Raw genomic sequence first — 24047 nt, forward strand, 5'->3', positions numbered from 1 at the left:
TTTATCTTCTGGATGCTATTCACTGATCTACTGTATGATATAACATGTTTTCTCTTCACCTAATAAAAATGTATTGAACTCGATCCTAAACAGTACAGTATGGTATGGTGCCTGGATCAAATATGTTTTGGTGGAACTCTCCTTGAAAAGCAAACTGTTTGTTCCTTACTTATTTCTAGGGGTACATTATGCTGAGGCCCTGACAAGATAGGATAATACTGATTAAATCTTCAATAGGTTGCGAGATGCAAGTAAGCAGTACATTTATCTGTCCAGACTACAAGCTTTCAAGCTGTTCTCTCCCTCTGTTCTGCCTTGAGTGGCTAATTATTTTTACTACTAGACCTAAGCCCACCCTTTTGAAAACGGGCGCTAGGGCTCGGCCACAACCCCCCTCACCCTGCCTATACCACAAGACGCAGCCGCGCACGGCCACGCTCCCCGATGTGCATGGCCGCCCACCCCCCTGCAACCGTGCATGCGTGCTGGCCAAAACGCACGGATACAGGATGACGCAGGGACACAGGGAAATTATTATATAGGATTGTTATGATGTAAATGAACACTGGGGGCGTACTACCCCTGTACTCTGTGCCACCTCTTCACCCTATTGGTCACTAGTGTTAGCACAATGAAAGTGCTAGGTCTAAACCAGGAATAGGTATACAATGAACACTATGTGTGTTTATTTATCTTACTGCATCTCTGTTTTGTAATTGTTATTGGTAATCTGGTCCAGGTGTCATACATAAAACAAGAATCCAACTTTACAATGATATATATATATATATATATATATATATATTAGTCACCCTCATTAAGGACACCTGTCTTAACTAGTCACCTGTATAAAAGACACCTGTCCACAGAATCAATCAATCAAGCAGACTCCAAACTCTCCAACATGAGAAAGACCAAAGAGCTGTCCAAGGATGTCAGAGACAAAATTGTAGACCTGCACAAGGCTGGAATGGGCTACAAAACCATTAGCAAGAAGCTGGGAGAGAAGGTGACAACTGTTGGTGCGATTGTTCGAAAATGGAAGGAGCACAAAATGACCATCAATCGACCTCGCTCTGGGGCTGCACGCAAGATCTCACCTCGTGGAGTGTCAATGGTTCTGAGAAAGGTGAAAAAGCATCTTAGAACTACACGGGAGGAGTTAGTGAATGACCTCAAATTAGCAGGGACCACAGTCGCCAAGAAAACCATTGGAAACACATTACACCGCAATGGATTAAAATCCTGCAGGGCTCGCAAGGTCCCCCTGCTCAAGAAGGCACATGTGCAGGCCCGTCTGAAGTTTGCCAATGAACACCTGAATGATTCTGTAAGTGACTGGGAGAAGGTGCTGTGGTCTGATGAGACCAAAATAGAGCTCTTTGGCATTAACTCAACTCTCTGTGTTTGGAGTAAGAAAAATGCTGCCTATGACCCCCAAAACACCGTCCCCACCATCAAGCATGGGGGTGGAAACATTTTGCTTTGGGAGTGTTTTTCTGCTAAGGGCACAGGACAACTTAATCGCATTAACGGGAAAATGGACGGAGCCATGTATCATGAAATCCTGAACGACAACCTCCTTCCCTCTGCCAGAAACTGAAAATGGGTCGGGGATGGGTGTTCCAGCACGACAATGACCCAAAACATACAGCAAAGGCAACAAAGGAGTGGCTCAAGAAGAAGCACATTAAGGTCATGAAGTGGCCTAGTCAGTCTCCGGACCTTAATCCAATAGAAAACCTATGGAGGGAGCTCAAGCTCAGAGTTGCACAGAGACAGCCTCGAAACCTTAGGGATTTAGAGATGATCTGCAAAGAGGAGTGGACCAACATTCCTCCTAAAATGTGTGCAAACTTGGTCATCAATTACAAGAAACGTTTGACCTCTGTGCTTGCAAACAAGGGTTTTTCCACTAAGTATTAAGTCTTTTATTGTTAGAGGGTTCAAAAACTTATTTCACTCAATGAAATGCAAATCAGTTGCTATCTTTTATTTAAGGTTATTTTTTCGATTTTCCTTTTGATGTGCTATCTGCCACTGCTAAAATAAACCTACCATTGAAATGATACTGTTCTGAGACTTTTCATTTCTTTGTCATTGGACAAACTTACAAAATCAGTGAGGGGTTGTAACGATTGTGGGATATCTCCGTGTTCAGCGCACAAAGATGTGCGCTGACACTGCGGAGGTCCTCCACAAGCGTGTCAAGATACTAGAACCCAGCTTTTGGTGCAAGCACCAGTAGAGGGAAAATTCCTGTCGGCAGATGGCGCTGAGGAGTGCAGAGGAACCAATCCTCTGTACCTCCACAAATGCCAGACAGGAATTTGTACGAAGCGCAGAACGCAATCGCAAGAGAGGCGATTGCGAATGAGAACGAGCAAAGGGACAGATTGTATGTGTGTGCGCCAATCTAGTCGCCACCCCGCGACCGCGCATACACAACAGCAGATATGAAATAGGAACGCGATCGCGAGAGGTGCGATCGCCAGACGTGACACAAGGCAGATCAGAACAGAATACGAGGTTAGCAAAGGCACAGCAAATAATACAATGAGAATATACGGAAAATAATAAACGCTAGCTAACCGCGAACACCGCACTCATTCGCAACAGTGCACGCGGTTATGCGCGGTCTCCACGTGATAAGCACAATAGAGACAAGCACGCCTAACTAACCATCAACAGACAAACACGAAACAAAGAACGTGAACGCTTGCTTAACGGTTACCTCATCGAGCCTACAGCAAGCGCCCGTATCAGACAAGACAGACAAACGAGAAACAGGAACTAGGCAGAAAGGATCCACCGCTCTTCCGCCAGAGCAAGTGTGATCCAAGCAGGAACACAGATCAGAAAGATCCACAGCCGCTAACGCTAGCGGCTAGTGCGATCTAAACGACAGATCAGATGAGGTAGCCGGTAGCAACCGCTGCTCCAGCTTACACTCCAGGAACTCAGATCAGAAGGATCCACAGCCGCTACCGCTAGAGGCTAGTGAGATCCAAACAAGACAGAGCGATTCGCTATCAACCGCCGCTGGTGACAGCGCAATCGCGACAGACAAGACAAGACAGAATAGGCAGTACAAATTATACACAAACTGACTGCACTAACTAGGAATGCAAGGAGCACTCCCCAAGAATTAACTATACTAAGATAGCAGTGGCTGACACTCCAGGTGAGTCCAGCAGGAACAAACCTCTATGAGCAGCGAAGCATTGTGGGACACACATACTACTTATAGTACACGCCTCCAATGAATGTGGCAAGGCAATTTGCATGACAACGTATGCAAATTCCTCAGCAAGTACAAGCTGCAAAACTGACAGAAGGTCTACTTTCCAGAGTCCTGCAGCATGCAGACCTGAATAATGATCAAAAGGCTGCCTGCCTGCGCAGGCAGCTGAGCGGATCGTTACAGTACCCCCCCCTCTAGGGACGAATTCCAGACGTCTTTCAAAACTGGCGTTACCAAAAAACTCTAACTGAAGACTCATGAAGGTCGGGGCAGCCCGACAAGGTCCAATTCCAGAGTCAGTCCACCCGAAACCGACCTCATCGGAAACAGAAGCCACCGAAACATGCCCATCAGTACTACCAGTCTTAGCGTAATACCCATCAGGACTGTGGATACCAGAGAAAAAGCCATCGACACCCTCCAGACAATACCCACCACCTTCCAAGGAGCGTCCGAAAATACCAAACCTGCCACAATACCTGTTCGAAGTGTCCCTTACAACACAAAAGCCACCATTGATCTTATCCAGGGGACCAAGCAAAATCTCTCCCGGAATCTCCCAGAACCTTTTGAAGCTCCACAGAGATCCCAAGAGGGCAGAACAATCACCAGGCTCACATGGAGAATTACCAAGAACCCCCATGGAACCAATGACAATTCCGGATTCAGAATTACGAGGACACCCATCAAGATCAAGACTTTCAGGGACCACTTCTGGGCATGCAAGCAGGCAGGCTAAATCAGAGCATGTCTCCACCGAGGAAGCATCTGAGTACGCTGGTAACCGAGGCACACTTGGGCTTTCTGGGTCACAGAGCACACTGGGGTACACCAGCACAGGAGAAACCTCAGTACATGTCGGGGAACTGCCAGCCTCAGAGTCCGGCACGACAAGACCAAAACCAGTACCGGACAGAGAATCATCATGAGTGGAGGTCACAGGCACTGGAGTTTCACAAGAAGACTCGGATACAAATTCAGAAATTTCTGTGACAATAATATCATCATTGACTACATATGAGTGAAGCTCCATCAGAGCTGAAAAGGTAGCCAGCAAGGCAGCAATGCCTACGGAAGAGGGTAACACCTCAGAAGGACTTGGGGGGCAGGAGACATCTCCTACAAGTTCTGCACCCTTTGGGAGGAACTCTGAGACCTCCAGAACATCAAACAAGACCTCAGGAACATCATTTTTCAAGTTTTCTCGGAAGGATTCTGAACTATCCATGTTACAGGGCAAAACTGGAAGTTTATTTTGTGGACAGGGCAGATGTCCCAGGAATGGTTCCACCATAACCTGAGACTGAATCTCATCATCATGAGGGGAATGTACAGGTATATTTACTGGAACACCCACTGACTCCCTAACTTCATTCTCACTGTACCCAGAATTCTGTGTGGCAGTCAAACTAGCTTGTAACTCCAAAACTGCAGAAAAACAGGTGAGTATAGTGGCAATACCTAGACGAGCCTCTAGGGACACTGCAGGAGACTCTAAACAAGGCCATCTTAACTCATCCAGAGTACAGGGTGCAGAATCAGCACTTTCCTCAGAACAAGAAAGGGACTCACAAATGTCAGTGTGATTGGACATCATATTGTTATTCATGGTACAGGGCAGGCTCAGAGAAACTTTCTCTGGACACAGCAGAGATGTTTCAGAGTCAGATTCGCAAAACCGAAGCGCTGTCTCACTCTTAGATTCGGCTAACAATGTCAAATCCGAGGAGCCAGAACGCAAAACCTGCGAATCCAAGATCGCTTTAGGTTGTGAAACTGACGCTTCCATAGCGCAAATCTCCGCGATCTGCGGAGCAGACTGCAAGGCATCTAGGGTCGAAACACTGGAGCAATTGTCCCCAGGCAACGGGCCCTTACAGGTGTGAACAGGGTGAGACAGAGACTCATCTGCAGAAGAAATAGCGACATCAACAGAATAAACTTTATTAGGCATATTAATTTCACTTTTGATGCTGCATAGTTTAGGAATTTTTCCCATAGCAGGATCATAGATGGAAGATCTTAAAGATCTGTTCTTAGATGACAAGGGATCCCACATATCTTTGAGAAAACTGGCACATTCATGTTGATCACAATCTGCAGGAACATCTGAGAAACAGGCATTACATCGCATAGATTCAAACTTCACGCAATCAGGAGAGAATCTTTCCAGATTCGCACAGGAATCAACCACAGTAGTGCACCCATTCATGTCAGGTCGCACAATATCTAGACTCACATGCTTTACCCCAGAAAGGCAGGAACAATCATCCGATAACGATGTCTCTTTATTGAAGTCAATTGATTGGTGTGTGTGCAATTCATCCAAAATCGTCTGCCACACATAAGTCACCGGATTCACAAAACATTCGTCACACTCATCAGAGTCAATCAAAGCGTACACCGAATCAAGACAAGCATAAAGAATCTCTGCGCTTTTTGCGATGTAAAAATCGCAAAACGCCTTCCAATCAATCTCGAACTCCTCAATCAATGCTCCAATATCCCATGGAGCAAATGGGGGTTCAAACAACTCGGTTTCCAAGAAACCCTCATAAGGGTTGGGGTCAGGAACATGCAAAGACTTTCTCACTCCTTTAATATAGAAAATAATTCTGCCTATCAAAGGATCCACAAATGCCCTTTCTTGGGGTAATGAAACCTGAGACTGAGAAATTTCAGACTTTATAGAAACAATTTTTTTATTTGTAGTTGCTATGGGCAACGGATTTTTCAGCTGAGAAGTCTTCCTTTTTTTCCTGCTTTTAGTCCTTGCTGCTTTAGGTGGCTGCTGTTTAGACACAGGGGAATAGTTACTGCATTCATTTTCAAACTGAATGGTTTTGCATGAAGTAGGTAGAGCAGCTGACTCATTAGCAACTACACACTCATACAGGGCAGGTGGCAAGCAAGGCAACTCAAACCAGTAGGAGAATGTAAATGTAAGAAACTGATATAGATTATCATTCCAAGAATTGTCTTGCAAGATTTCATGAGCCCATACAAACAGACCATCTTTCAAAAGCACATAAGCTAATTGGAGAGCAGACGTGGACGGATCAGTAATTTGAAATGTAGGATTCAGACAAAATTTTACGCATTCAGAGAGAAAATCCTCTTTCGTCTCTGAATTTAATATTTTGAAACTCTTAAAGACACAGGAACCATACTCAGCAAAATCGTACAAATCAGAAATTCCCTCTACACTGGGGTTTTGGGTTGGGCTGCTCATAATGTAACGATTGTGGGATATCTCCGTGTTCAGCGCACAAAGATGTGCGCTGACACTGCGGAGGTCCTCCACAAGCGTGTCAAGATACTAGAACCCAGCTTTTGGTGCAAGCACCAGTAGAGGGAAAATTCCTGTCGGCAGATGGCGCTGAGGAGTGCAGAGGAACCAATCCTCTGTACCTCCACAAATGCCAGACAGGAATTTGTACGAAGCGCAGAACGCAATCGCAAGAGAGGCGATTGCGAATGAGAACGAGCAAAGGGACAGATTGTATGTGTGTGCGCCAATCTAGTCGCCACCCCGCGACCGCGCATACACAACAGCAGATATGAAATAGGAACGCGATCGCGAGAGGTGCGATCGCCAGACGTGACACAAGGCAGATCAGAACAGAATACGAGGTTAGCAAAGGCACAGCAAATAATACAATGAGAATATACGGAAAATAATAAACGCTAGCTAACCGCGAACACCGCACTCATTCGCAACAGTGCACGCGGTTATGCGCGGTCTCCACGTGATAAGCACAATAGAGACAAGCACGCCTAACTAACCATCAACAGACAAACACGAAACAAAGAACGTGAACGCTTGCTTAACGGTTACCTCATCGAGCCTACAGCAAGCGCCCGTATCAGACAAGACAGACAAACGAGAAACAGGAACTAGGCAGAAAGGATCCACCGCTCTTCCGCCAGAGCAAGTGTGATCCAAGCAGGAACACAGATCAGAAAGATCCACAGCCGCTAACGCTAGCGGCTAGTGCGATCTAAACAAGACAGATCAGATGAGGTAGCCGGTAGCAACCGCTGCTCCAGCTTACACTCCAGGAACTCAGATCAGAAGGATCCACAGCCGCTACCGCTAGAGGCTAGTGAGATCCAAACAAGACAGAGCGATTCGCTATCAACCGCCGCTGGTGACAGCGCAATCGCGACAGACAAGACAAGACAGAATAGGCAGTACAAATTATACACAAACTGACTGCACTAACTAGGAATGCAAGGAGCACTCCCCAAGAATTAACTATACTAAGATAGCAGTGGCTGACACTCCAGGTGAGTCCAGCAGGAACAAACCTCTATGAGCAGCGAAGCATTGTGGGACACACATACTACTTATAGTACACGCCTCCAATGAATGTGGCAAGGCAATTTGCATGACAACGTATGCAAATTCCTCAGCAAGTACAAGCTGCAAAACTGACAGAAGGTCTACTTTCCAGAGTCCTGCAGCATGCAGACCTGAATAATGATCAAAAGGCTGCCTGCCTGCGCAGGCAGCTGAGCGGATCGTTACAGGGGTCAAATAATTTTTTCCTCCACTGTATATAAAATACTGATTTCTGCAATTTACTGCTACTGTGGATATGTTTATCTGCAACTACACAAGTATCCAGTTATATTATTTTGAAAATTCAGTAAAAAAAAAATAAGAAAATGACAGTTTACCTGTCTTAGTGCTCTCTGCATCCCAATTGGAATGATTCCCTTCCCTTTCTCTTGAGACAAGCCTATTCATCTAGACAGGGTTTGGGAGAAACCTTTGCATCAGTGACAAAGACCATAATGAAAATGTCTCAACATTTTGAGTTCCCACTGTACACAAAACCTAACATTTTTAGTTTGAGTTCTACTGTTAGATTAAAAAGCATGTGTTTTTACTAATGGTATTTGTACTTCAGGTCTATAGAATACTCCAGAAGGATAAAACTCGGTTCAATGAGAGAATAACTACTATTAAATCCCCCAAACAGAGTGGTAAGTTTTTACTGGTAATTTTTTAAAACTGGAAAAGAATTGCTCCAAGGACATTGCTTATATTTTTACAATATTTATTTATAAATGATGTATTCAGTGTTTGCCCATTGTTTTTTTTTCCTTCGCCCTGATTTACATTCTGAAATTGATTACGGATGGCAACATGTTTAGTCCTGCTAGGTGATATTTTTAAATTGTAATCTGATCTTCATCTAAAGGTGCCCATTAACGATACAATTTTTTTTTCACCAAATTCAGTCTTTCGATGCAATTTTGACGATCGAATTGTATAGAAAACGTGCAGTTTATGAGGGCAATTGACAAGGACCCATTCTTTGGTCAATTGCTAAATTGAATAAAATCGATTCGAAAATTGTATTTTATGATCGAATTTGAAGAAATAATCGTTCAGTAAATGTGAACAATCGATAATTGCCTTCCGATTAGCTATGATCTTTCAAATTGCATCGAAAGATTGCATTTAGCGAAAAATTGTACCGTTAATGGGCACCTTTAGTCACAATCCTAGACAATCACAGTCTGTTTAATCTATATTTATTTTTTTCATTTATTTATTTTTAACTTTCACATTTTTATTAGCAGAAAATAATTATAGAACAATAAATTGAGCAACATTGACATCTGCTAAATTAATAAATAACATACGCATATTTTAACATTCAAACTCTTGTGAAATATGCACAATAGAAATAACATGTTAAGGTAAACTAACACAATATGAAAATACAACAGTATTAACATAAAAGTAAAAACAATCAAAGTAGGTTCTAGTCCGTCAATCTTATTTACTAGTGGGTCAGACTAAAGCTATTAAATGTATTATAATAAGAAGCATTATATTATAGATTAGCATAGATGCTTCTCTTAAAATTCTGACATATATGACAATTATTCATTATGCGTTATTTCTTAATCTATTCTCCATGGATATATTTAAGTTTTATATAAGGAAATAACTTGGGAAAGGGATGGGGATTCACTTGATTTCCATCTATGCCTATATGTAACAGAGCCAACTGAGGAGTTAGTTGGAAATCCTCCCAAGTGTTTTCTAAAATAAAATGTACTATTTCTTGCCCTAAAGTACTAATAAAGGGACATTGCCACAAAATATGATAAAAAGTACCTATCTTCCCACAATTCCTCCAACAATTAGGCAAATTATTTGCTGCAAATTTGGATATAATTAAAGAAGTAACATACCATCTTAATAAATAAAATTTTATGAAATGTTTCTCAATGTGTTACACACCCAAAAAAACGAGAAATATGTAAAGAGGCTTGCTTAATATGAAGGATTATTATTTTAGTTTGCATTTCTATTGACCACTGGTTAGTGTAACATTGGAGTTGATGTTCATTCCCCTTAATGAGTTCCTCATAACAAAGTGAGATGCCTTTTTTTTAAGGGAAGAGTAGCGCAAATATATTGTAATAATCTTTTGGGAACCAGGGGTAATTTGTGTTTTATCTTAGACCAGCAGTGCTTTAATTAACCACTTTCCAACTGAGGGGTTTTACCCCCTGACCACCAGAGCAATTTTCACCTTTCAGCGCTCCTTCCATTCATTCGTCTATAATTTTATCATTACTTATCGCAATGAAATGAACTATATCTTGTTTTTTTCGCCACCAATTAGGCTTTCTTTAGGTGGGACATTATGCCAAGAATAATTTTATTCTAAATGTGTTTTAATGGGAAAATAGGAAAAAATGTGGGAAAAAATTTATTATTTTTCAGGTTTTGGCCTTTATAGTTTTTAAATAATGCATGCTACTGTAATTAAAACCCATTAAATGTATATGCCTATTTATCCCGGTTATAAAACCGTTTAAATTATGTCCCTATCACAATGTTTGCCGCCAATATTTTAATTGGAAATAAAGGTGCATTTTTTTCAGTTTTGCGTCCATCCCGAATTACAAGCCCATAGTTTATAAAGTAACAGTGTTATACCCTCTTGACATAAATATTTAAAAAGTTCAGTCCCTAAGGTAACTATTTATGTATTTTTTTTTAAATTGTAAATTTTTTATTTTTTTTTTAATTACAAAAAAAAAATTGGGGAGTGTGGGAGGTAAGGAGTTAATTTTTTGTGTAAAACTAGTTTATTTGTGTGTAAAAAAAAAAAAAAAAAAAAAAATTGGTTAGGGTGTAGTTTTACTATTTGGCCACAAGATGGCAACAGTAACTTTTTGTTTCATGCGACCTGCAAGCGTCCTTCCGGACGCTTGCAGGAAGTAGAGAGAGGCTGGGACTTTGTTATTGCTCACAATGATCGCGCTGCCCAGCCGAGCGGCAGCAGATCATTGCGGGACTTAGATCAACGAACGGGAATGGATTTTCCCGTTCGTTGATCTCTGGGCGAGCGGGCGGCGGCGTGTTTACTAGCGGCGGGCGGCGTGTTTACGAGCGGGAGCGCGGGCAACGGCGGGAGTGCGCAAAGTACGGATTTCTCCATCCCTGGGGGTCGAAGGATGGAAAAAGGGACGGAGAAATCCGTACGGGCGGGGGTAAAGTGGTTAAAGAAATGTATAGAATTCAGTGATTTGTAAAGAATACTTCTTCACAATCTCTGAAAACAATAAAAAATTACCATTTTGGACTAATAAATTAATACTAGTTATGCCACATTTAATCCATCTATTTAGATTAATAGTGTTAATTAAATAAGAAAAGGTTGTTAAAGGGATAGAAGGTATCATGACTTCTTCAATTTTGATGGATTTAATCAGGTATCTCCAAGCTGAAATAGTGGATTGAATTGTGGGAAGGAATTTTGATAGTTTTCTGCATCATATTAGCTAAAAGATAACTCTTTAGATCACCTTTAACGAGGGATAGATCTATTTGTACCCACAATGGAAGATCAGTACGTTTATGCCACCAAGCTTTTGATATTTCTGTGTTGCATGCATAGTACATAGATCTAATGCAAGGCACACCCATCCCCCCTAACCGTTTAGGAATCATTAGTATTGTAAGCTTTGTTCTATGTCGTTTGCCATTCCATATATACTCAGTTATGATCTTATTTATTTCCTTAAAGAGAACCCGAGGTGGGATTTAATTCTGTTACTGGGGCACAGAGGCTGGTTGTGCACACTAAGACCAGCCTCTGTTGCCCCATGGTGTGCCTCCATGTCCCCCCTGCGCGCCGCTATACCCCCCGCAGTGCTGGCGACACGCAGCGCGTCGCCAGCACAATGTTTACCTCTGTGCTGTCAGTCAGCGCCGCCTCCTCCGCATCGGCGCTACCCGCCCGCGTCACTTCCCTCCTATCAGCGGGAGGGAAGGGACACGGGCGGGTAGGGCCGATGCGAAGGAGGCGGGGGAGCGGCGCTGACAGACAGCGCTTAGGTAAACATTGTGCTGGCGACACGCTGCGTGTCGCCAGCACTGCGGGGGTATAGCAGCGCGCAGGGGGGACATGGAGGCACACCATGGGGCAACAGAGGCTGGTCTTAGTGTGCACAACCAGCCTCTGCGCCCCAGTAACATAATTAAATCCCACCTCGTGTTCTCTTTAAAGTATTTCGGTTTAATCGGAATATGAACTGTACGAAGTATATAAGTTATCTTAGGAAGGGTTTGCATTTTGTAAGCTGCTAGCCTGCCAGCCCAAGAAAGGCTGTTTAATGAAATGTTCTTTTAAGTTCTTTTTTAATTTTTGTAGAAGAGGGGCATAATTTAATTTATAGAGATCATTAACATTTTTGGAGAGTGTAATGCCAAAGTATTTTATTGAGTTTGAAACCCAGGGAAAAGGCTATTTACTTTGTAATTCTTGAATAATTTGGTTAGAAATATGAACCCCAAGATTAATGATTTAGAATGATTAATTTTATAATATGAAGCCTTAGAGAAGCTCCCAAGAACCTCAACTAGAATTGATAAACATATTTTGGGACTAGTAATAGCAAGTATGGTATCATCTGCAAATAACCCAATTTTATGATGATATTCAGCTATTTGGATGCCCTGTATTTCGGGGTTATCTCTAATGGCAGCTGCTAAAGTCTCCATTATTAGAGTAAATATCAATGGGGAAAGAGGGCATCCCTGTCGTGTCCCATTAGTTATAAGACATTCTTTGGATGTGAATCCATTAGATGACACTACAGCCGTAGGACATGTGTATAATGCCATTATCCCTTGATGAATATGTCCCACTATCCCAAATTTTTTAAGTGTTGCTGAAAGAAATCCCCAATGAACCCTATCAAATGCCTTCTCTGCATCTAGAGAAAGATACAGAGAAGGCACCTTATTTAAATCTGTATAACGTAATAGGTTTATGAACCGTCTTGTTCCATCACTGGATTGCCGACCCTTCACAAAGCCCACTTGATCAAGACCAATTACAGTAGGTAGAATCTTTAGAAGTCGGGTAGCAATAATTTTTGAATATAATTTAGTATCTCCATTTAGAAAAGATATAGGCCTATAGCTAGAAGTAAGACTATCATCTTTATCTTTGTTTGGGTATAATAGAAATTCTAGCTAAGAAGTATTCTTTAGGCAATGCACCTTTCTGAATGAATGCATTAAACAAATTTCATAGTCTGGGAGCCAGAAGGACATGAAAAGTCTGAAAATAATTGTTTGTAAACCCATCTGGGCCAGGAGACTTATTAGGTTTCATACTTTTTAGTGTTGTTAGCGTTTAAGGTGTTCAAATGATCTATAGAAATAGTTGATAATTTTAAGGAGCTCAGAAAACTAGAAATAATATTTTCAGTGGGTTGAGGAATACTTTGATCCAATTTCAGATTATATAAATCACTAGAATAATCACTGAATTCACATCCACTATGAACATTTGGATTATATAATCTTTCATTTATATGAGGAAGGATTATACTCTTAACTTAATTTAAAAATTATTCCCTTCCCAGTGGCTCCCAGCCTAATTAATATACCTTTCAAAAAAGCTTTATATTCGACTATCTTGTGTGGCAAATAGTGAGCTATTCATCTTTCAAGATCCTGTTGAAGGTTGATGTTTGTTGGATCGTAGGGAAAATGTAATAGGGGCATGATCAGACCATGTGATAGGATGAATTTGTACATCCTTTACAGACTGTAGCAATATTCTATCTACTAAGAAAAAATCTATTCGGGACCAGGATTTATGAACATGGGAATAATATGAATAATCTTTTTCATTAGCATGGAGAGCCCTCCAGGGATCAAAGAGGTTCTCTATATGGAGGGTTTTATTTAATGAAGGGACCTTTATTCTATTGGGATGCGTAGAATCTAGTTTTGGGTCAATACAAATATTGAAGTCCCCTGCAATAATAAGTGAATCTTGTGCTTTAAGTTTGGCTTTATGAATGACTGACTTAATAAATGTTAATTGTCTCGTGTTAGGAGCATATACGTTTACAATTGTTATGGGTTCATTATCTATAATGCATACAATAATGATATATCTACTTTAAAAATCTTTAATGATCTCCTTAATATCTCCAGAAAGTCGTTGATGAAAAGCCAATAACAGTCCTCTTTTCTTCTTATGAAAATAGTTAAAAATAATAGTTGGATATTCTTTTAGCTTGCAATAACTTTGTGTACTATCAGTTAAATGTGTTTCTTGTGCTAGCAAGATATCTGGCTTTAAAAGCAATACATCTTTATTTAAAGCAAACCGTTTGAAGGGTGAATTTAAACCATTAATGTTTATAGAACTAAACTTCAGCTCCATGTTAGGTTGATGTAATGCTTAGAAGTTATAAAATAGAGGAAAATGTTATTTCTGACTACCATGTTGACTGTTTTCTTGAGAACTAGAAAAGATATGCTATTGTATCTATTAAAAAGAATTTGGGCAGAACCTGAATAAACTAAACAAAACAAAAACTGTAACAAGTAAAAAAAACATATAACCACTTTGATGTTTAGAGTGGCTATTAAGTAGAGGGCCAAGGAGGACCTAATATGATCTCTCCATATATAGCATATGCAAATGGCAACCAAAGTCACAGATACCAAAAGATGTCACCTAACCACCATATGAAACTTTACTTTTTAGTACGCTAGTCAAAGGGATTAACACTTCCTTGAAAATGTGTCTTGCTTGTCGTAATAGTTGAGGAGGTGTCTGGTTTAATTTTCCAGCTTTTAAAAAGGCAGAGCCCTTCTTTAACATCACTTATGACATGCGTTGATCCTGCTTTGGAGATTAACAGTTTAAGGGGAAACCCCCATTTGTATTTAATCTGATGATTGTTTAAAGTGGATGTGATGACTCGCATCTCTCTTCTGAATTTCAATATAGCTTGTGACAGATCAGGATACAGTCTGCTTAATCTAATGCCACACACAGAATGAAATGTTTCCATATTTTTATTGAACACACCATGTAAGCATTCACAGTGCAGGTGGAAAACGTATGTAAACCTTTCGATTTAGGATTCACACTATAGGTCCAAAAGTTATTTCCCCAAAAAAATGCTTCCTTTGTGTGTAAGACCCGACAATACCAAATATAATAACAAAGAAAAAGGAAGAAAATATATAATCTATCATAAAAGATCAGGTATAAAACCATAATCTGATACACTAGAGGGGGATCAACAATGACATCCACTGGTATTATAAATGCAAGTCGTATCTGAAGGAAAGGGAGAGTTCACAACAGCAAGCTAATGTGCTCTCAGTCTAGAAACCCACTAGGAGAGCTTTTCTGAGCGCTTTGTGATTTGAAAAGCTCTTGCTAATGTAATGCTATGGGTGTGATTCCACTTGAGCGATATGATTTTATAAAAATCCCCCATAGCATTGCATTAGCATGAGCTTTTTCAAATCACTAGCGCTTACAAAGTGCTCCCAGTGGGTTTCTGGCCTCAGAGCAGATAATCCTCCGTAAAAAGAGAAGGTTGTAGCATTGATCCTGAGTGGTATAAGATTTAGCAGCAAAGTTCACTTCTGTGATTGAGGGTTTTAGATGGTGTGTATATAAGCAATCTGTTGGATAGTACAAAAATTAGCATATTGTGATAAAGTTCATTATTTTCTGTAATGTACTGATAAACATTAGACTTTCATATATTTTAGCTTCATTACACAAAACTGAAGTAGTTCAAGCCTTTTATTGGTTTTCTTATTGATGATGATTTTGGCATACAGCTCATGAAAACCCAAATTTCCTATCTCGAAAAATTAGCATATTTCATCCGACAAAGAAAAGTGTTTTTAAAACAAAAAAAAGTCAACCTTCAAATAATTATGTTCAGTTATGCACTCAATACTTGGTCAAGAATCCTTTTGCAGAAATGACTGCTTCAATGCGGCGTGGCATGGAGGCAATCAGCCTGTGGCACTGCTCAGGAGTTATGGAGGCCCAGGATGCTTCGATAGCGGCCTTAAGCTCATCCAGAGTGTTGGGTCTTGCGTCTCTCAACTTTCTCTTCACAATATCCCACAGATTCTTTATGGGGTTCAGGTCAGGAGAGTTGGCAGGCCAATTGAACACAGTAATACCATGGTCAGTAAACCATTTACCAGTGGTTTCGGCACTGTGAGCAGGTGCCAGGTAGTGCTGAAAAATGAAATCTTCATCTCCATAAAGCTTTTCAGCAGATGGAAGCATGAAGCGCTCCAAAATCTCCTGATAGCTAGCTGCATTGACCCTTGTCGGGCGTTTTGTCAATGTTTGTATAAATTGTTAAAAATAATTATAAAATCAAAAATGTAAATGTAATGCTCCTGGGAAAAAATAGGAGGAGCTTAAGATACAAACACACGCCTAACTGTGTGAGCTCGTTTTTCGAGGTTTTACAGTACTGGTTCAAACATGTAAATAAACATAGACCAATTTATAAAAATATCAATTTAATATCGAATAAATATTACAATATCAAAACAATATAAAATTGCACTTTTGATATATAACAAAACTCATAAGGTCATTCTTATAATAAGCAATGAGCTGGATAATAATTTCAGTAAAACATCAAAATGTTATTATACTTATTCACCAATACAAAAGGCTTAAACCAATTAGCAGTCAACTCAAATACAGTGCAGAGTTATGACTCATCAAATATGGCCGTCGGCCCTGTTACTCAATTTACCACAGGGTCTCTGGAGACAACATGGATGAATTGAACGACAACAAAATGGCTGTTATCAAAATCAAAATGGCTGCTATCAAAAACAAAATGGTGGCTATCAAAAACAAAATGGTGGCTATCAAAAATCAAAATTGCGCAGTCCAAAATCAAAAATGCGCTATCCAAAATAAACTGGCTGATGTCAGCTATACCATTCAATATAACAAATTTAGGATGACTCAGTGGATCTGACGACTGGGCGTTGCCCCACAATCGCTATGCAATCAACTATAAATGACAGGAATTTTCCCACTGTCTACACTTTAACCTCCGCTGGCCTGTGTTACTACACAGAGCAGGCGGGTAAAATACATATAATTTTGGAATAAAATATCTATTGAGTCGTCCTAAACTTGGTTAGGTGTGGCTTGCACATGCTGCGGCAAAGTATCAAAATATCTAGAGGAGGTAGCTTGAAAGGTCTAGTTTTTTTATCCAAGACTGAGTTAAACAGCCAGTTATCAATGAACATATGGTAGAACTTAGGTGAGTTGTTTCCAACTTGCAACTTTGGAAAAGCTCACCCCTTTTTAAAATATCAACCAATGAAATTCAATCAATACATCATATGTTCAGATATTCTGCGCTGTAATAAGCCGTCTAACTAACAAGAAAATCAGAACTGGGTTCAAGTATAGTCACCAAGATGGCCTCTGGGCGTGTTCCTCTTAGGCGTGGCTGTGTTCAGATGGCATGAATCCTCTATGTCCTGGTCTGCTCAGATCTCTTGATGGTCTGATCCTCTCCTCATTGAATGACCCCTCTCATCTTATTCCCCTCACTACCTATGGTCCTGCCCAGGAGATTAAATCTTCTAGCCTATCACTGGGCAGTGGGAGTGACCAATGGGAGCTTTCTGTGACTAATCTTTAACCCAAGTGTAATACTGGCTTTCACCCTTTGTAGGTGCTGTTGGCTAACTAATCACAGACTTACTGGGATATTTGGCAAACTAAAAACAAAAATCATGTTTTATTATAACCCAACAGTGAATAAATCAATGTTATAATTCCTCTATGGATAGCTGACCTTGCTGGAATCACTGGTTATTATTTATTATACAGTGACCTTTTCTACCATATTTAAGATAGATTGGATTTGATCCAAAAATCATTGGCATGCTTAAAACCACCATGGATCTCTCATTATAACACATTGTGCTTGTTAGCAGGGTTTTATATCTCTAACATTATTGTTTAACATACAACACTGGTAAACATATAGCATCTCTATATCATCCTGGATATATTCATTCAAATAATCTTTATATTAATACATATACAATGCCATAACCTTTTTTATATTCATTCTTAATTGTTATGCAATAATGCATACATGTGCTGTCTGTTTTCTTAACCTAGATGGGGAATTGTAATATAACTTTATGCTTTTTAATATGAACTATTGCTGACAGCACAGTCAATATATTTCCCCAGCTTTGTTTTTGTGTCTGAACCTTGGAAACACATACATTGTGCAAGGAAAACAACCCCCATCCAAGGCTTCTATGCATTAAATACAGCCAGGTCTGAGCCATTGTTTACAAAAACTGGTTCATTTACCAACAAAAGCTAGTTAAGGCCTGGTCTGTCTCTTTCATTGTTTTAAGACTCTTCTTGTTGGGCAATTGTTTGGTCAAACAAGGTACTTGTCTGCTTCCATTGTTCAAGTAAGGTGAATGGGATTACCCATTGCAAATAGCACTCAGCTGACTGCCTGTTATTCCCAACTAATCTTTCTAGAGGGACACATACTGTGCAATTCAGTATTACTTGGCAATATTATATCGCCATATGAAAATATGCTCTGCCTTTCTCAATGATCAATGTATATATTAACCTACAATCACCATACATTAAAAAGTCTTTGTCTTCTGTAACCTAAGGGAAGGAAATTATTAGGTTTATTTGTATTTGATCATGTACAGTTCAGTTTATTGGGCAAACGTTATTTCGCCATATGGAAATCTCGACACATCCCCCTTTTCTTTTGGAATGTTCCAGTGTGTGATCATTTCAAAAGAACAACAAGGATTATTAAACGTTTTTCGTTTGCTTCATTCCTGTGGGAACGCGTTGTGAATAAACTTTATGTTTTGTATTGGTAATCCAAGTATGAAAGGGAAAAATGGACTTTAAAACATTGTCTTCATCACATTGAAGTTCATGTTTCACGCTTCAAGAAAAATAAACTTGGCAAATGATACTCCGGCTGTAAACAAACAGGTTTCCTCTTGCTGCAAAGGTAGCAAACAGCAACTGTAACAGCGATGAACTGCTTTGGCCTTTGGTTCAAACAAAAGGATTTTCCGGATCTGCTTCAAGATTTGAACAACTCACTCCTGTGAGTATCTGGTGTGCAACAGGTATCAGGCTTGCATCTCCATCAAATGGACCTCGGATACATCAGCTCGTCATTCAACGACACATCGCGGGTTTAGGCTCATCTGGACCCTCTAGGATAGGAACATCTATCTGGTCATGATGAACTCCGCTGTATCCGGTAACATCACGGATGCTGAATCTGGCATCACTCGTGGCTCGGCACTCTTCCCCAAGATTAGGACTGCGTAAAGGATGGCAATCATCAGGTGGGGCATCTTTGCGCCGGATTGGAATCTTTGTGTCCATATGGATTCTAGTAGAGATTAACACATCATTAGGTATACCTGTCAGGAGAAAAATAATTTGTTAGGACACATTTCAAGATTGCTCAATTCTCCGCAATTGTGAACTAGGGTGACATATACGCAGTTGATTAATATGTACCCATTTTTCAACAAAGTCATCCCCCTTAGGGATTTTAACCTTATAAACCACAGGAGACAATTTATCAGTGATTGGATATGGACCTTTCCATGAAGGGAGGAACTTCTTTTCCTTTACCTGGTCTCTGGCAAAATTATACAGATAAACCTTATCGTCAACCTGATACTCCTTTTGTGTAGTTTTGAGGTCATAGTACGTTTTCGTACTGACTGCGGCTTTCTCGATGTTTCTTTGAGCAAATGCAAAGGCATGCTGGAGGTGCTTCCGTAAGTTCTCCACGTATTGATGTGCAGTAGTTGCATTCATCAAATTGTGATCCGTGGTTTTGTAAAGCAAATGTTGGGGTAACACCATCTTTCTACCTGTGAGCATCTCAAATGGTGAAAGTTTGGTTGCTGCGCTTGGAGTAGCTCTAATAGCCATGAGAACTAGTGGCAGCTTGACATCCCAGTCTTTACCTGATTCGCTAACAAATTTTTTCAGGATATTTACAATGGATTGATTGTAACGCTCCACTCCACCACTAGAGGCTGGTCGGTAAGCTATGTGTAGCTTCCGTTTTACCCCTAGGATTTCCCACATTTTGGTCATTACTTCACTGGTGAAGTGACTTCCGCGATCGGATTCGATGCGCTGTGGAAGACCAAATCGGGAAAATATGTGGTTAATGAGCAGTGATGCGCACACACTGGAACTGCATGTTTTACTTGGTAGACATTCTACCCATTTAGTGAACAGGCATGTTACGGTTAACATATACCGGTTTCCTTTTGAGGACGTTGTTACTGGACCAATAAAATCGATCTGGATGTCTGACCATGGCATAGCTATGCCTCTTTTCATCAGCGGTGCCCTGTGAGTGGGACCTTGTGGCTGGAATTGAGGGCATATCAAGCACCCTTGACAATATGTCCTGACATCCTGTAACATGTGTGGCCAGTAAGCGTAGTCTCTTAATAACTCATACGTTATTTTCTCTCCTCGATGACCAGCTGTCGGGGCATCATGAGCATGTTGCAACATCAAACCCCGATATGCTGCGGGTACTACCCACTGCGTAATACCATTTTTCGAGGTTCGTATCAGCAATCCATCCTGTAATGAAAATTGTGACACACCTTTCATCAGAATACGTAATTCTTCGTTGTCACTGCAGTCTTCCACGGTGATGGGATAATCATGTGGACTTCCAATATGTTTATAAAACAAACCAATAACGGGATACCCCTTTTGGCTCGCAATGAGATCCTCACTAGGAGAATCTTGACTCCACATTGCCACACTGGGTTGAGATTCCTTTTGGGCCTGCCCCCTAGTGGTGACATTTACTTCGATAGTTCCCATGAGGTCATTGATATCGAAGATTTCACCATCAATGGCTGCTTTCTTAGCGAGGGAATCTGCTAGATCGTTCCCATCTTTATCAGCGCCAGGGTGTTTCGAATGACCCCTTACCTTTTTCCAATAAATGGTAAGGTCGTGGGTATTAACCAGTTCATCAATTTTACAAAACAATTTACCATGTTTGACTGGCTTTTTGTTACTCCTTGTCATGCTAGTCCTTTTCCAACTGGGAAAATATTCCACAAAACTGTTCCGAACATACTCAGAATCTGTTATCAAAACAAATTCCTTAAGGTCATGTTCGATAGCCATTTGTATAGCTTTATACACGGCAGCGAGTTCTGCGACCTGGCTACTTTTGGGACCAATTTTGTATCCCGCAGATATCTCTGGAAATATGTTATTCCATACGATACCGATACCTGCAACCAGCATCTTTTCATCTCCTTCTGTGTGAAAAGAACAGCCATCAACATATGCACATGGTAGTGATTTGCAGTATTCTTCTTCATAGGATTTATATGGAGATAAAGATTGCTCTTCCAGAAAATCGTTTTCTGGTGGCTCATCTTTATGTTCCACATGGGTGCAATCATGGAGTTCAGCTAATCCTTGAGCAACTGGATTTTTAGTATCCTGTTTATATTTGATTTCCAATGGCCATCCCATTAGGGACATTGTCCATGCCGTTATCCTACTGTTTGACAGGTTACCTTCTTTTATTTGGTTACTTTGCAAATATTGTAGTGATTGATGTGCAGTTTCTACAATGATCTTTTCCCCTTGAATAAAACTTCTGAAATATTGCAAAGCCCACACAGTTGCTAATAATGCCTTCTCACAATTATTAAATTTGATTTCAACTGGTGATAGTGATTTACTGGCATAAGCAATTATTTTATTCAGTCTTTCTTGCTTTTGGAAAAGAACTGCACTTACACTCTTGTCGGTAAAACCTGTTTCAACATAGAAGGGTTTACCACCTTCTGGATAAGCAAGGCATGGGGCCTGTATGAGTTTTGTTTTAAGCTCAGATACAGCTTGTTCATGGCACTCATTCCATTCCCATTGTACTCCTTTCTTTAGCAGCTGCAATAGCGGCTTTGTAATCTCAGCATAGTTATCTATGAACTTGCGAGAATAATTCATCATCCCCAGGAATGATCTCAGTTCCTTGAGATTTGTGGGGGACTTCGTATTTTTGATTGCTTCCACTTTCTTTTTCTGTGGATTAATTCCTTCTGCAGTAATTTCATGTCCTAGGAAATTTACTTTAGATCGGCACCATTGAGCTTTCTGTAGGGAAAGTTTAACACCTGCTTCTCTTAGTTGATTCAATACATATCTCAACTCTGAAATATGTTCCTCAAAGATTGTACTTTTGATAAGGATATCATCGACATAAGTTAGGGTACCTCGTTCAGCTGCATCAGGCATTGCTTTGTGCATGAACACAGCAAATTCGTGGCCTGCGTTGATGTATCCGAAAGGCGTACGGGTCCACGCAAATTGTCTGTTACCGAATGTGAAGGCTAGTTTGTATTGATCCCTTTCATCCACTTTAATTGTCCAATATCCTTGTGCGCAGTCAAGGGCTGTGAATATTTTAGACCCTTGGATTTGCGCCAAGCATTGGTCAATGTATGGTACAGGCCAACCCGACATGTAGACACGTTTGTTTAACTGTCTCAAGTCTGAGCATAGACGGAACTGACCATTCGGTTTGAGAACTCCAAGTACTGGATGATTGAAGGAACTGTGTACTGGGCGGATAATACCTTTCTTTTCCAGGTTCTTAACAATTTCCGATAATGACTCGTAGGCTGCTAGCGGAAGTCGATATTGTTTGATAAACACAGGGGGTGCATCTGGATCAGTCAGGATCCTTGTAACATGTAGGTTAGTTTCCCCACAGTCATAAGAGTCCTTGGCAAACATGTCCTGGAAATCCCAGAATAGTTGCCTTAGCTGTTGTCGTTCTGATTCATTAGAACATCCATCAGCTATAGAGAGTTGTTCTTCTACCCGTTCCTGAAATTCTGGGAAAATCTCAGGTTGACCTACCTCATAAGCTTCTTCAAGCCTATTAGTTAAGTCATTTGGGGTGTAACATGCTTGATCCTTACCCTGCTGGAGTGATTGATACTCACTTTCATTGATTTCATGGTTAAAAATCAATGATGTTTCCTCGACATGACATGTACCTTCCTCAGAACTGAAAGGATAAATAGAGTGTATGCTGAACAATCCTTCAGGTGTTGAGAAATATTGTTGGTCCACTATTTGTTCTTCTGTCAAATATTCATCAGGTATTATTCCAATGACTTCATTTTGGAATCCAAAAGTGTAATATTCTGAGTCAATGGCTAAGCCAATCATTGTATCCTCCTGTAACGTGATACTATGAGGGCTCATGTTTTGCATGACCATATATAATGGTTCCTGATGAATATTTATTAGGGGAATTGGTTTTACCTTCAACCCCAATTGTTGCATCCGATTGGATAAACAAATCAATGCATCTGCATTTCTCATCTTTTGTCCCTTCTTTACTCGAATGGGTAAAGGGAATGTTTTGCAACCTTCAGGGATTTTTACTTTTTCAGCGACAGTGATATCCACTGCATATGGTATTCGCTGTCCCCATCTCAGGGCTTGTTCTCTATCCTGGAATTCCTCTGGGTTTCCGGATAATTTGGACCACAGAACATCATTGACCAGATCAACCTGTATGGTGAATCGATGAATGATGTCGTTTCCTAAGTACATTTGGTACTGTGGTTCCTTTAACACACTGAAGACATGTTTTGCAGATTTGTTTCCTAGAGACACAGATAAAATGCATTTTGCAATTACATTATGACTCTGGTTATCGTTATCCAGATCGTGGATCCATTCCTGTGTAGAGATAAATTTGATTACCTGAGGGTCGGTAACCTGCTTCAGCAGTCCTAGGCTTATGTAGCTGGCCTCAGATTTGAGATCCAACTTGGCATATTTTACCCGAGCAATACTATTTACCTGCACGGGAACCAGCACATTATCATTGATTTTCTCGATTTCAACCAATGCCTGTGTATGCTTGGTTATGCCTGCCACTTCCTGATTTCCCCCTTTAAAGGAAATAGTTAACACATCCTCTTCAAGGACTATCTTTTCAATCTTATCCTTTCGGATATTTATGATGTGAAAAGCAGTGTTAGCATTTTCCTCGGGTTTACCGTTTTTCAGGATCGTGACTTCTGGTATCTGACTGTTCCGGAAATGGATTTCAACAGAGTTAGGCCTTTCCTCAATCATATGGCAGCTGCGTTGCGACTGTGCATTGCTGGAGCGCTCAAAATCAATTGGAGCATTGACTTGAGCCCATATTGCTTCATTTATGAAGTCAATTATGGAATTTAGTCGTTTGAGCAGATAGATTCCAATGATCAATCTATCATATGGAAGATCAACAATCAAAGTCGGATGTTTAATGACCTTTTTACCAATCTTGTATGTCAGCCAGGATGTGCCTTTTACTTGTAAACTATTACCACCAACGCTTATTAGCGCAC

General features: G+C 40.5%; 1 protein-coding gene across 1 annotated transcript in view; it reads left to right on the forward strand.

The window, feature by feature from the left end:
• The window catches only part of AIFM1 (apoptosis inducing factor mitochondria associated 1), a 200237-nt gene that overhangs the window by 26211 nt on the left and 149979 nt on the right, over positions 1 to 24047 (forward strand). The window contains exon 3 of the mRNA XM_068248075.1: positions 8161 to 8236. Within this exon, the coding sequence (XP_068104176.1) occupies positions 8161 to 8236 (76 nt within the window). The remainder of the gene's footprint in view (positions 1 to 8160; positions 8237 to 24047) is intronic.

Source organism: Hyperolius riggenbachi, chromosome 8, assembly GCF_040937935.1.
Source record: "Hyperolius riggenbachi isolate aHypRig1 chromosome 8, aHypRig1.pri, whole genome shotgun sequence".
NCBI classification, from domain to species: domain Eukaryota; kingdom Metazoa; phylum Chordata; class Amphibia; order Anura; family Hyperoliidae; genus Hyperolius; species Hyperolius riggenbachi.